Source organism: Ips typographus, linkage group LG2 (genome assembly GCF_016097725.1).
Source record: "Ips typographus isolate SLU linkage group LG2, UJ_Ityp_2.0, whole genome shotgun sequence".
In the NCBI taxonomy this organism is placed as follows: Eukaryota; Metazoa; Arthropoda; class Insecta; order Coleoptera; family Curculionidae; genus Ips; species Ips typographus.
In genome coordinates this window covers 16591616-16606671 of record NC_138423.1, presented here as the reverse complement: position 1 = coordinate 16606671, position 15056 = coordinate 16591616, and the positions used below count along the sequence as shown (strand labels likewise).

The window sequence follows — 15056 nt, the reverse complement described above, 5'->3', positions numbered from 1 at the left end:
GGTTGACCCTTGATTTATCTAAATTTCCACTGTTGAAAGATTCTTGACTTTCTTTAGTTTGTAGAGTGGTTTAGAGAAATACAGAAATATTAATTATTAAGTGTGTTACAAAAAAGTGTGTAAATAAGGAAAGTTGTAGGAAATTTCATCCCTTACAAAATTGTATTCAGCTGTTTTTACCCTTAAGTGCTTCCCTAAAGAGTTCAAGGCAAAAAGTGACAGGGTGTGTCAAACTGTTTTTTTAAACTCCACACTACTGATCAAGGCAAACACAAAAAGACAAACTTCTAAATACGGTTACAAATAAGATTTTATTTTATAACAGATATTTATCAACATAAGAAGCCATTGCTGGAAACATAATACATAAACCTAACCATTAAAATTAAGTGAGACGGATTTTGCTCCTATCTACGTTGATGTTATTATTATGTATATTATATAACTTGGTGAATTCCTGCAAAAAATAATACATTAGTCAAATTGGCACATCAATTAAGGTGAAGACAAACCTGGAAGATTGATGCGTTTATTCTTCTTCCTCTTCCTCATCTTCCTCCTCTTCTTCTTCTTCAATTTCCTCTTCTTCTTCCTCCTCTTCGGGCTCGGGTTCATACACAGGCTCTTTGAGGTCTTCCTCTTCTACAGCTTGTTTTTCTTCCTCGCCTTCGGGGGATTCGGGATCTCCAGCTTTCTTGCCTGGACGTTCACCGAACCATTTGGGCAGTCTGGCTGTAGGGGTACAAGAAAGGGCGTAATGTAGAATGCGTAACTGTAACGCTGCAACGAATGGTATATAGGCTTATGTAATGGCAAATGTGCCCTTTAGTTAACGTATAGTTAATTAAATTATAAGTTGGGCTTTCACTGTAAAATGTTAATTTAATCATGCATTTTGACCTATATACCGTTCGCTTTAAGTTTCAGGTAAGCGTTGGGTTGCAATAATTTATGCCAATTTACTAGATACAATTTCAAACTGCCAGTGGTCCCGACACAGTTTTTGTAATAAAAAGTTGTCACAAGCGTATCAACAGCATCACACAATATTAATGAAAGATGTTCCTTACTCTTTTGCCTGGAATCGAATTGGCCGAACTTTTCTTTCCAGGTCTTTTCACTCAGGTCCTTAACAATTTCGACATAACCCTGCAAACGACAACATGGAATCAAATACGAAAGCAAAAACGATATTAGCTGGGTTAAACTAAGGAAGAAAAGACTACAATTGGGTGGGTTTAAAACAGCGATTGATGCTTAAATTGATGATATACAACTCACTTTTATCAGTACAAAATCTTTCCTCCCTTTTTAACCAAGCATTGTTTCTTTGCTCTAACTGCGAAGCAGCTAATCCCTGTTTGTAAAACATTAAGTAAGTTGGTAGCGTAATATGTAAGTTTTTCTCTATACCTGGTTTATACTCCTAAAATAATATTAAAATTGAATAAAATAATAATGTATTAACCAAAGGTGGTTTTGACAATAAACAACAAACTAGTTGGAATTGATGTTTCTATCATAAAACGCATAAAAAGGAATTGCAGATTCAAATAAGCAAAAATGTTTTCTTTAGTATGTTTTTAGGATTTCGAACCGAATGTGTTCATCATCTCATCAAGAAACTTTGACTTTATTTCCTCTTTTATCTTGCTCAGAAATTCTTTGTTTAACAGCTTGTCATCTTCCTTTTTTATTTTGGCGCCGTTGTTTCATCCAGAACTTTTTGGAGAGTTTTTTTACTTTAGATGTTTTGTATGCTTTTTTACCATCATATCTTTGAAGATGTCATTTCAGGTCTTCTTGTTTGGTAAAGCTTAGATTAACTTTTGTTTCTACCAGTTAAAAGTCATTTTCCATGATGATTGACTTTTGCAATTCTGATACAACTTTTTATAAGTTTTTAATTGTATTTGCAACTTTCTCGACCAGTCTAGTGGACTTTTTAGCATTATTCTCTTGCTACCTTTACCAGCATTCTTATTAAACTGTTTTTTGTCTGTGAGCTCTGCCTTGATGAATCTCTCTGGTACTTCTCTGAATTCTGTACTGGCTTTTTCACGTTTTAAAGCAGCTTCTTTAACTGTTATTTATTTATGCACGATCATATTTTTCTTCACAAGGTTAACAGTATTGCTAAAAAGCTACAGTAAATTAAAAGGAGTGTAATTTGGAGGTATAAACCAGGCATATACTTGAAGTAAGACTTTGAAAGAACTTGTATGAGAAAAAGTATTGTAAAACACTTTCTCGACTTTTTTTTTGACTGAAATGGTTTAATTCAGGCTTAAATGTTGAGAAAACGATACTTACACCTTCGAAGAGCTTTTTCTTGTCAACGTATGACCTTGTGTCAACACGACGTTCATATTTGGAGGCTACTTGGATTTTGGGCTGGAAATTCAATAAATAAATAACATAAACTTTGCAAAACAACCCGTAACTTACTGGGTATTTGCCAGTGAGGGCTTCAGGGTCCAAACCCTTCTTCAAGGCTTTGTGCCTCAATTGTTGTTTCTGCCTTTCTTTCAATTCTTTAAGCTGAAATACAAAAAGTATTTATAAGAATATTATGTTTCAATATGTAGCTTTGCTGCCAGATATAGATGAAAAAACAAATTGACTATTGGTTTTAGCACAGTTGCTATTTATAGGTTTCGATTGAGCTACTCAACTTTGAAAGTGCAATCCGGTCAAAAGCAATAAACAAGTTTAGTACCGTACAATTCAAATATTTATCCATGAAAATCCATATGTGTAGGATTTTCCGGATAAAATGAACAATCGAAACGTGTGTGCTAAATCGAAATGAAATGAAAACATTTTAAACGCTGCTGGAAATAAATTATTCAGCTTCTCTACAAAGTAAACTTGCTAGATACTTACATCGTAGTCTTGACGCTTTTGCCTTTCTTCCAAGTCGTATTTCTCAGTTTCCAGTTTAACAATTTGGGCCCACAATTCGTTAGCCTTCTCTCTCAGTTTATCTACACCCAATCCATCGATGGCCAATGGTTTGATACGGATAGAAAGAGAGATTTTCTTTTCTTCTTCCAATTGTTCCTTGGTCTTGTTCCTTTCAACTTGAGCTGGGCTAAGAGTGGCAGTCTGAAAAAATTTTATTAAATTAATGTCATGTTCATTATTCACTTAAACTTGAAATTTGAAGGTTGATTAAAGTTTTAATTGACTACTTCCCTATTGTTACTTATACAGTTTTAATTGAAAAATTCGTTTTCTTTGACAGACTTTTCCATTCTTTTATATAATTTGAAGCCTTTATAAAAGTTGAGCAGGTATAATATCGTTATTTTTCTCTAACTGGATTTTGTGAGAAATCATCTCTTGAAAGCAATTTGACTTTACCCAAAGCCTTATAAAAAAACGTTAGAAACATGTTTTTCACTTTCCTGCCAAATTAATTAAAATCGTTCAAATGAAGCGCAAAGTGCATATTGATCCTAAAGTAAATTTAACGCAAAAACATCATTTTCAATAAACAGTCTCCGCTTATCTTGTTTTAGGATCAGAATATCGGACAGGCATGTCAAGATGTTAATGGGACAGCACTGTTATTGCTCGCTTTTACTCTGATGAGTTGTCTATCTTTTGAAAATTTTATTGAGCGATATATAATTATTATAGTCGCTAAAAATAGGATGCAGAACAAAATTTAATGCGATAATGCGTTATAATGTGGCTTCAAGAAGTTTTTGAATATTTAGGTTAAACGATTCTATTTATATCTAAATTAAATTATTCATAGACAGAGTATAATGAGCGCGCACTATAAATTAATTTTGACAAGAACAATTTCTGGATAACTAAATTTCTATTAAACAAGTACTCGGATTTGCATATTTTAATAAGTGACTCATTTTGATTGAATATGTAGACTATTAATTTAAAATACTTTTAGCCAGTAAAACTCCAATGAAATTAAAAATGTTGAAACTATTCAATTCGACTGCTTATCTCACATTTTCAGACATAATTACCAAAGTGGATTTATTTGATAATGGTAGTAACAAAGTGTCAGAATCAACTAATGGGACATTATACACACTAATGAACATGTTGAAGATTTTTTGCAATTACTACTTACATCTCCATCCCTCTTGGTGACAGTGAAGTTAGGTCCCTTTTTGTTGGCAGCATTCATGGCTTGCAACATAAGTTGACGTTTCTTCTCTGCTTCTTCCAAACGCAGCCTCTTTTCTTCAATATCTGAAATATCGTACAATATTAACTTTTGCTGCTCGACCTTACAAAGAAATCTTCAACCTTTCTGTTTCTTCTCTTCAATTTCACGTTGACGACGCTCTTCTTCTTGCTTCTTGCGTTCAGCCAATTTCTTCTCTTCTTCGGCACGGGTGACCTTCCTCTTGGCCTGTTTTTCTTTCAGCCTGTACAAATTCTGTGTTAAAATATTGTTCAGTTTTATAAAACCACCATTTATACCTCTTGAGTTCTTCCTCTTCCTTGGCACGTTGTTTGCGCCATTCATTGATGTAATCACGCAGTTGTTCATCTAAATCGGATCTTTTCTGGTCCTGCTTTTTAATGAATTCTGGATCGCCCGATGGTTGTTCTCTATTGAAATATATGAGATTTTAATTTAAGAATGTCGTTTTGTTGGAAATAGCAAAGAAGCTCAAATCTGTTAAAAAACATTAGGACAGGAAACAATTTGTCCTTCAGCATCACACATTTCTAAACTGCATTTAGTATTCTATCAGTTCAGTAGAGTATTAGATAAATTTATTGAACAGTTGCCCACAAACAATAGATAATCATCGATTGGATAATCTCCAGTTTTAAGGTTATTTTTAAGGATAAGTTGAACTCTGGATATATTCCATTGCATAAACTGTAACTGTAAATAATAATTAACATTCAGCCGGGATACTGTGTAATGCTTTTGTTTACCCGTTTCTCTAGTCATGTTAAATATAGCCTCCAATCCTGCTGGCAAGTAGATATTTTAAAGTTATTTAATTCTTTTATGTCTTTAAAGTACAATTTTATTTGTCATGACTCAGTTTTAAAACAAATTTGTTTCGCAAACTCGACTTATTTAAGAGAGTCGTATACTGGTGTAAAACTAGTGTTGTTAGTAATGCAAATTGCGTAGGTATGGGAAAAACTTTGCCCTGAGGAAACAGAAAACTCCTAACTCCTTTAAAAGTATTCCCAAATGTTTTATTCATAACATTGTTATCGTTTCACTGTTGTAAAGACTTTACCTATTGAACCAAAAATAAGAAGGTTGTTACTTTTATTTGAATTATAGTTATTAGGATACAACTTCTGCCTTCAGAAATTCCAAAATTGTGACCCATTTGTAATATTTTTACCACAAAAAGTACTCTCTGTAATTTTGAATCTAATAATGCAAGAGTATATCTACCAGCATGTCTTGAACATAGCTGACTATTATAAAGGTATTTACAGGTTAAAATTCTTTGCAATAGTTAAACTCACAAACATGAAGCCAAGCTGAAAATTCAAAGCGTAATTGTGGCGTAATATAACCCACATCGTAATAATTCCAGACGTGTAAAAACTGTTCGAGAAAGAACAAATGTTACAATGCCAGATATTTAAAAGCTTTCCTCTGGATAAAAAAGTGTTGTTTTCTCTCGTCCACCTTTTGCTCGTTTTATTTTATTTGCGCAGCAAAAATACGCTTGACATTAACCGAATTAGAATGAGCAATGGTGGATAGAGATGCGGCAGTGTAAAAGTTGGTGTCAAGATTGTTAGCAAAAAATCTAAGTCAAAAACCAAAACTGCAAAAACTCGTCAAAAAAGGCACATTAAATTGATTAGGGACAAAATCTAAAATTCGAAGCGTGCCTAAGGGGACTTACTCGACTTTGGTAGTGGTAGTGGTGGTCCTATGGGGTACACGTCACAAGGGCAACAGGTGCACGAAAAGGGAGAGAAAAGAAAAACAACAAAATAAAAATGTGCTATTTACAAAAAAAAGTCGATATTTCACTGTTGCCTTTTATGGAACATTTCTGTTACACTAATAAATTACAATGAAAACATCCCATAAAAAGCATCTGCAATATCGGTAAGTGATGAACATGTAATGGGTAAGTCATACAAATTATTATCGAGAAAACTGGCACTCTGTGTGGTTTAGAACAAGTTGGTAAATAACATAAACAGTGTGGATCGTGAATAATATTTTGTGAACAGTAAGGTTTTGTAAGTGTTTTCCTGTATACGTATAATGGTTATCACAGAACACTGGTGGGTTGATTACACACTATGCTACTTTCTGGAAACACATACGGTCTGCCTACTATGGATTCTATAGATACAGGGGGTGTTGGAGGTAAAGTTTCTGTACAGGGACCTTTAAAACTTACGTTTTTCTGTAAAAAGAAATATACATGTTATGTAGTTAGCAGGCTGAGTTTTCATTATTTTGCGTTTGCCAATTGGTTGGTACTGAGAACAATTTGATTTATGAAGTGCTTCCTTGCAATGTTATTGCAGTGAAGCTCTTTGATACTATTAACGTGCCAATTGTTGATACAATAGAATTACTAAATTTGGTATTCTTTCTTGTTGTTGCAATATTTGAAGCTTTAACTTACGTCTCAACGACTTCCTCCTCCTCCTCCTCCTCTTCTTCACTGTAAAAAAAACGAAAACATTAGTTTTTATCGTGAAGTTGATGGTAAGATATACTTACGAGTAAACTTCTTCGTCGTCGGACATGGTTGAAGGGGGTTAAAAGATCTAAAATTAATATAAATTATTAGACAACTGGATTTTTATTCTCTTCTGGTTTGCTGTTAATTTTAGCATTGTAAACCAAATAGAACTGGAAATAACTAGTTTATAGTTTCAATTCTTAGATTTTGGCATTAAATTTGTTCAATCAAAACCAAATGGGGTGTCCTTATTACCCAGACACGTGGCAATGTTATAACTGTATAAAGTTTTATGACATATGAGAAAGCTTAGGATATTAGGAATGCCGAATGCTCAGCTGGTGGAAATAACGGAAAACCTAATCAGAAAATATTATTAGAAACTCAAAAGGGATAGACAGATAAGTAAAGTAAAACTATTTTTCATATAACTGTTTCTGCTTGTTTATTATATGTATTAACAAAAAAAAGGCAACCCTTAAGCTTAACTTTTTAGAGACTTGCAATTATACTGTACACTAACTGGTTCTACAGCAAATTAGTGCTGTGGAAGCTTAGGTTTGAAGAACAAAGTTGGTGCTACACGCTTATTGGGTTGCTGTAAACCTTGTAGTGAACCAAGAAGCTCCAATATCATGTAAGTTCAAGGAAACTATAAGGCTCATAGTTCCTAATATCACCTGAACCTTACTCAACCTATCTTCTACTAAAAATGTCACATTAATGCTCTGCTAACGATTAATGGGTAAGGGTCATACTTATGGATTTTCCTATAAGCAGGAAAATTGAAAGAGACAGCTAATAATCTTCTTGATCTATTAATTTAGCGAATACATACTGAAATTTGCTAAGCAAAGTAGCAGCATATGAGCAGAGGAAGAACGGTTAATTAGTGGGAACCTGATAGAATTTGGATCCTAATAATTATTAAAGTTTTAACATTACAAATGCCAATGATTGTTCATGATTGTTCAACTTGTTTATAAAAAAGATGTTTTTTCCAAAGTTTGTTTCAGAGATTTTGCCTAAATAATAATTTAAATCTATATGTGGTTTGTAAGTAAATCGACACACTTTCAGGTTAAAAACAGGTCGTAGAGATATTCTCTATGAGAGACCTTTTAGAGAAAACGTTATTATTTGCTTTCCCTAAAAATAACTTCAAAGTCTGTTTCATGGTTATTTCAGTATTCAGTTGTTTTTTTAAACATTTTCGCCTATTGAATCGTCCACCATCATCAGCAAAAAGAAACAATTTTGCATTGTTTTAATTCGGAAAATGTGATATTTATATGTGTTAATGGAGTAAAGGTAGAATATGATATAACACATATTTCTTAACAGTTTATTTAAAAAAAACGTGGGCATATCACTGACCAAGTTACAAAACACATTAGTTGCGTAGAATTAGACATTCCCAATGCGTTACTGGCATCAATCCAGAGTTGAAATTAAACCGGTATTACTAAAAATGGAGTGATTCTAGATGTGGAATTAGAATTCTCTTGGAATAACTGTTAATCGAATATGAATTTTAAACTAGTAATTTAGTTATTATAACAGGATTTTGTACTTTTGGTGTACTTATATAATAGATAATATTCTCGTTCTCAAGTTTCGTACAGAGATTTTCAAAAACTTAATTGGAATAGTGGTGGTTTAATTTTAGCCAACATTTCTCGCTTTAGTGGTTTTGCTTAAATTGTTGAGCTCTGTTATGGTTTTCAGACTCGAGACTAGATTGAATTTACCGAGCTGTATTAGAGTGTATCTGCAGATTAACAAAAAAACTGAATTAAAATAAAGCAATGAAATCAAGTAGCTATAATATTTACGTTTAAAGCATATATCTAGGATGAAATCTAAACCTCCACAACTCGGACTGTATTTGGCAACATCTGCGGCTTTTCGACATTTCAGTTATTTTCAGACGCGCCGAACGCAAGCTGTTTTGTATTCTAAAAATAATACTTTAACATAAACTACTGCTCACTGGTTATTTAGCGTCCAGCAGATATTATAGGAAAGTAGAATAGATGGAAACATTATCATGACGGTTGAGTAACGGTCAATGTTTTGCTGAAATGTACGTTTAACCGACTGGGAAACTTGTAATTTGATACCTTGGAAATGCAGGCAAATGAAGGTTCTCGAAAGTATTTGTACAGTCAAGCTGAGATATTCCAGTGGTTTTTTTCATAAAAGACAGTTGTAGCTGAAAACCACTATAAAATACTTAGGTTAGTAACTAAGACCAGTTTTAGGTAGTCGGACTAAAGTCGGAATCTACTTGTTACTAGATTTGTTCAACGATCTAAATTACGTTACAAAATTATTTCTAGATCTAGACGAGTATGATCTATCAATATAAACCATTCTAAATATAGCAGTTTGCTAATCACTCATTTGGATAATCACCATTGGATATAGGCTATTTATTTTAGTATACTTCTGTTCCCAAATTTTGCTTTTAAACTAAAAAGTATCTAATTATGTAAAGATTGCTGGAATCCAATCATTTTGCTCAGATATTTTTTCTATAGCGCATCCACTTCAAGACTGTGTACGTCTAAGGTCCAGTTGTACAATAGTGGTTCAAACTTTGAACCTGGTTTATGTCAGAAATGTCACTTTGACAGCAATGCATTTCTTATGGAAAAGTTTAACTACCAGTTTCAGTTCAACTGAACCGGTCTTTGAACTGCGACTGTACAACTGGGCCGAACTGATATTAAACATTTATTTTACAGTAAAAGGAAAGCTTTTTTGTTGGACTCACACCAAAAAATTGATCTTGTAAACTAGTCTGAAGCGAAAGTTGAAAGTAATTTATTGATTTTCACCTTAAACTCATTTGGAATAAACATACAGGGTGGTCCGAATTGATTGTAGGATACTTAAACGGTAGAAAGTAGTGTCACATAAACTATGGTTGAAAAGTGCCCCCTTTCGGAACTAGCAGACCCTAAGTATATAGCAAAATAATTTTTTTTTTCTTAATTAATAAACTAAAATAAAACTCATGCAAAATTTGTAATACTTGTTCATCATGTTGAAGTAATTATTTGGCGTTTTTTTCCAATTTTTTTAAAATAATCTGTACAGGTACTAATTTTTTTCATTATGAATTAGCGTATAAAAATGACGGTATCTGAAAAACTATGCAAAAATGAAAAGAAATGTTTAGACAAACTTTTTTTTAGAAAAAACTTGTCAAACTTTGCACACAACATGCCAAATTGCATGCCAAATTTCATTTAAGTAACTTTTTTTGTTTAGGAATAAAAAATAAAAAAAATGGTTTTAGTGGCGCACCTTTAAGGTGCTCTAACTCCACTAGGAGGCACTTTTCGACTACAATTTATATCACACTTTGGAATTTATTTTTATATACTTTTCACTCTTGAATTACCCTACAATCAATTTGGACCACCCTTTACAAATCATTTTGATCTAAATAGAAACACCTAAATTAGTCCTAGCTGGTTGTCAACATGTTTGAAGTGGCGCTTCAAACAGACAATTGCCAAATTCCATTCGGACCGGACAAATTAATTTCGAGAATTATTCACTGACTCAACTAATGCAAATCGGAGCCAGTTCAGGATAATACAGTCATTGAGCTAAAACATAATCAATAAATCATGATTTATTAAGTGATGTAATTGGTTGCTAAGCTAGGGAGAAAGGTTTAAAGGAGTAGCTTTGCAAGGACATAAACTTTTTTATTCCACGTTAAGTTAAAATTGAAATTTCAACAAAAACACACACTTTCATAACTGAAAAATGTATGAAAAAATACGATCAACCATGTAGGTTACTTTTACATTTTTTAGAGAAACGTCCGGGTTTTGTAAGAATGGTTTTTGCTTTGATTTAACTTTTTTTACATTTCAACTAACCCTAAAAAAATGCATAGTAATCCCTTAAACAAGCATAATACAAAAACAAATGCAGTAAAGTTTTTGCCTTCAAATCCGACTATTCTAAAGGAAATCTAGACTCACTTACATCCGAACCGTTTTCGGCCCTAAACGAAATCTCAACGCGTTCAAAGGGAATTCCCAAAGGGTTAAAAGTGTAGCAGGAAACTATGAAACGAGGGTAGTGCATTGCTCGTTTTCCTATACGGTCTCTATCGATTTTGTATGTTGAGAGGGTAAACACAATTCGTTTTCCGATCCTGTTTGGGGTTAAGGGTTGTCGAGAATTTTATTTGGGATTTACGAGGGTGAATTTCGGTTAGGTATGCAAAAGCTAGTCGAGTCATATTACAGGGTTTGTATAAGCTTGTTTTAATGGTAGAAGTACTGGATTTTAAGACAATTTACAAAATCTTACTGAACATTATAAATGTGTAGGATTGCACGAATACGTAAACATATTTGCTTTCTATAAATTAAATGATTTTCTTACTGCTATGGATTTTTACAGAAATCTGATCACCTTAGGCAACTTAACTGTAAAAGGATTTATTAGACTATAGCTTTTAAAAATGTTATGAATTGCTACATATTCTAGCCTGACGAAATTAATATGAAAATCAGAATTACTACAAGTTTTTTTATAAAAAAGTTACATATTTTACAAACAGTTTTAAGAAAATAGTGCATCAGTTAAACAATCACTTTTTTCTTTGCTTAATGCATGTTTGACAACCGCAATTTAATGTTATCAAAAAAATAGTAGAAATTGGTTGGTATTCCAAAAAAATTTTTTTGTGTTTTTTACAAAATGACAAATTGTATTTAAAAAAGATTCAGTTCTCCGACATATTTATCTTAATATTAGTATGTTTTTCTTTTTTACTGCTACTTCAAACTAAATCACCCAAATCAATGTGTAACTATTATAGTAACAGTTATAAGACCTAATAGTTGTCATAATTGTTAACAGGTAAATTTGATTGATCCCAGATAATTAATTTTGTGATAACCAATGTCTAAACATAACATTATTCAACTATAATCAGAGAGAGAATAGTTAATAATTCAGTGTAGGATGATTGAGGTCAAGAGTTAACTAACTCTATTTGGTTGTCATATTTGGTTGCCTCTTTGTTAGTTTATAGAAACAGCATTAATTCTCAGATAACAATCACTAAAGTTAATCAGGTCATTAAACGTATTAGTCAATATTTGATTTTGTTGGTTTAAATAGCGGGTAATAATAATTAGGGTTAAATTCCTCCAAGCGTATTTTAAAGGGCTGCAAACTCCATCCCTAGGGAAAATTGTGCCTCTGAAGCATCCCTTATTCAAGAGGGGCACAAATATTTGGTCCTGCATCAGCAGGAAAGTAGAAATTTAATGTGGAGTTTGCAGGAAAACTCTTGTATTCCATAGAGAATTGAAACTTTTTACGTATAATGTAAATGCAATTTTTAAGTTCCATATTGCTTAATAGTCTAAATTAAACAATTTTTAATAACTCTGTTTATATGAGAAAAATATTTTTTTAAAACAGAGGCAGCAAATACTTGTAAGGTATTTTAATGTAAAACTTTTTCTACAGTGTGACCCATTTAGAATGGAAACACCCCTATAAAATTTTAGGTTATTAACCGATTTCAATGATTTTTTTTTTGAAATAATTAGGAATGAAATGTCTATTACGGGAGAAAATTTTAAATATTTATTTCAGTTTTCAGGTCATATTACGATACTTTTTCTTGATAGAAAATGGAGAATTTTTATTAGCGATTTTTTTATTGAAAAAAATTACTACGCCACTGGATCTATAGTGCTTTCAAATAGACATTTCATTCCTAATTATTTCAAAAAAAAATCATTGAAATCGGTTAATAACCTAAAATTTTATAGGGGTGTTTCCATTCTAAATGGGTCACACTGTATAAAAATTCAACTTAGAATATAAAGTTTTGCAAACTTTTTCTATGAAAACTTAGTTTTAGCTCTGTAAAAGTCCTGACTGCTATTGTCCCTTCGACGCAAACATAAATTCTTTCACACTCTAAAACTTCTGCAATTCTGTCACAAATTCTCCCATGTCTCCACCTTATCCTCAAAATTGAGTGAGGTTCATGTCCTTCCAGGACACTATCCTCAATTTAACCCTCGAGCGTTCCTGCAAACCTGATAAAAATAGCTGAGCAGCGCTGTTTGTCTACTCTGCACCAGCTACGTTAGCTGGTTGCAAGTCAGCTACAGAATTTAGAGGTGATTGGAGTAGCGTTCCAGCTCATGCCTGCCTAAAATGTGCCAGCTCTAAGTGGTTGTTTGATAGCTACGACAATTAGCAACTCTATAGGAATAAATTCATCGAGTTTGATCATTCTGGATATCTTAGCAATATCGAGTAAGAATATCTACAACGCATTAGTCAGCATCGGGTAGTAGGGATGCAGAAAATATAGGGTAGTAACACTCAATCTTCAATAGGGATGGAAAAAGGAAGGGTAAGGGAAGTTGGGCTATCCCGAAACGTTAGGCACATTTGCGAAAACACGTAGTACAAGGACGACATAAGTTGGGAAAAGAAGTTCTGTTTTAACAAATTTTTTCTCTATGTAGTAGGTATCTAATTGTATGTTTTCCAATTTCTAAGGCTAAATTGCATTGGATAAGTGTTGGAAATCAAATAATGTGAATGAGTTTTGCTTTAATTGTCATTTAGCTGCAGTTCTAATATTTTCACTGACCAACAAACTTTCAACACTATTTATAAAAAAACTCAATGTGTTACATAAGAGAAATTCTAATTTAGCCTTGATCAATATTATTACATTACACATTATATTATTAAATATTAAATGACGTTGCTGATCTTGTGTTAAACTATACCTGCACTTTTCTAATCAATGACACTTTCACGTTGAAAAATTTTAAATCTATTTAGATTAAATCAATTTCACATAACTGCAAACTGATTTTATTTTCGATTATGTAACATGTTTAGATAAGTAAAAAATAGCATATGGTGTAATACAGATTCTTAGAGCAAACAGTGAAGCTGACTCAGCTTTGGTTATAAAATTACCGGGACAGAGCACAGAGTCTTTATATCATTAGGAGAGCATAACAATTTGCTAGTAATAGAGCTATCCAAGGGACATTTCAGCAAAATACTCTAAACTGTATAGAGCGATTTCAGGCAGCTCTATGAAAATACCCTTAAGCAGGACTATAGAAAATACGGGAGGATTTTAGAGCTTGTTGAGCGAATTTTTGTTGAAACTGTCATACAAGCTTAATGAATGTGCGATATACGCTTTTACCAGCTTGGGTAACTTTGTTCGAAAAGGTTTTTGTGGAATTTGCTTTAAGGTCTAAAACAAAGATAAGTGAGGGTTTTTTTGCACAAAAATTTGGAGGTTTGGAAAAAACCCTCTTGAGGTTATATCAAAGGTTAACAGGTAAGGCAAAATATTGAAAACAGCTGTAATAGGAAACTAGAATATTAGAGATGTAGCTGAATATTCGACTCCTCAATGGAGTTATTTGTACTGCTAAGTATGTGAACTAAAATATGATGCAATATAGCAAGCTAAAGCATTAGCATATTTCAAGAATAAACATGGAAAACTGAAACCGAACTATTTTATAAATACCCGAACGTAGGTGTTAAAAATAGCAGCTCTAATTGAGGTTGCACAGATTTTTCATCTCAAAATATAGAAATTACAAAACCAGGCGCTAAATGGCGTCACTTGTGAGTTATAAGCCAAGAATGTCAATTCTTATCACCCACGTAAATATTACAAGCAGCTCAATTATGCATAGGCATGGAGTATCCGTAAATGGAGTGATAATAGCTCCAGCTCTCACAAAAGGCAGTTTTATGCACTTTTAACAATTAAAGCTATCTACATAATTGATAGTTTCAAAGTATTAAAATTAAGAAATCACTATAAAAAGCGCAACAAAAAAACGCACTATGCACACAAAAATTTTGACAGGAATCGATTGGATAGCAGGTAAAACAAAAAAGGCACACAAAACTTACAAAGAACAAAGACAAAAGTGGCGTATCCAGGAGCACCACTTAACTCGGGGAGCCCGCAGTGACTGTTAGTAAAATTCCTGAAAATCCCGGAGGAAAATGGACCTTAGCAGGAAAGGCGCGCGCAATGGACTGAAAGCTGGGACTCCCACGGCCTCGAGTTATTTTGGAAATTGCTCGATTTTATGCGGTAGAGAGTTACGTTACTTATGCGAGAAACGATATGCTGTACATTTTTGGCCAAGAATTTGACCTGTGTTGAATATCTTCTGTTTTGTCGTTTGATTTACCTTTGGGATGTGGGAGGAGAGATTACTTCCTCTAAACGTTGATAGGACGAACTATACAATGAATCCCTTTCAGAGGTTTGTCTTAAAGTTTTAGTTAATTAAAACTATCACCACTACACTGAAAGTAATT

At 32.9% G+C, this 15056-nt stretch overlaps 1 protein-coding gene across 4 annotated transcripts; it reads right to left on the bottom strand.

Annotated features, from left to right (window-relative positions):
- Positions 1-292: 292 nt before the first annotated feature.
- LOC145725258 (troponin T, skeletal muscle-like) lies at positions 293-14753 on the bottom strand. Of its 4 annotated transcripts, none has more exons than XM_081973942.1 (13): positions 14640-14753; positions 6713-6759; positions 6615-6653; positions 5874-5900; positions 4462-4593; positions 4285-4406; positions 4106-4227; positions 2887-3108; positions 2449-2541; positions 2314-2394; positions 1071-1149; positions 513-780; positions 293-457 (listed from the first exon to the last, which is right to left on the bottom strand). In XM_081973942.1, exons 2-12 carry the CDS (start codon positions 6736-6738, stop codon positions 530-532), a joined length of 1194 nt encoding a protein of 397 aa, XP_081830068.1. In that variant the 5' UTR covers positions 6739-6759; positions 14640-14753; the 3' UTR covers positions 293-457; positions 513-529. The 4 variants fall into 4 exon arrangements, with proteins under 4 accessions (XP_081830068.1, XP_081830070.1, XP_081830069.1 ...); XM_081973944.1 differs by having other exon boundaries at positions 513-732; positions 14640-14752; XM_081973943.1 differs by lacking the exon at positions 5874-5900.
- Between the last annotated feature and the right edge of the window lie 303 nt (positions 14754-15056).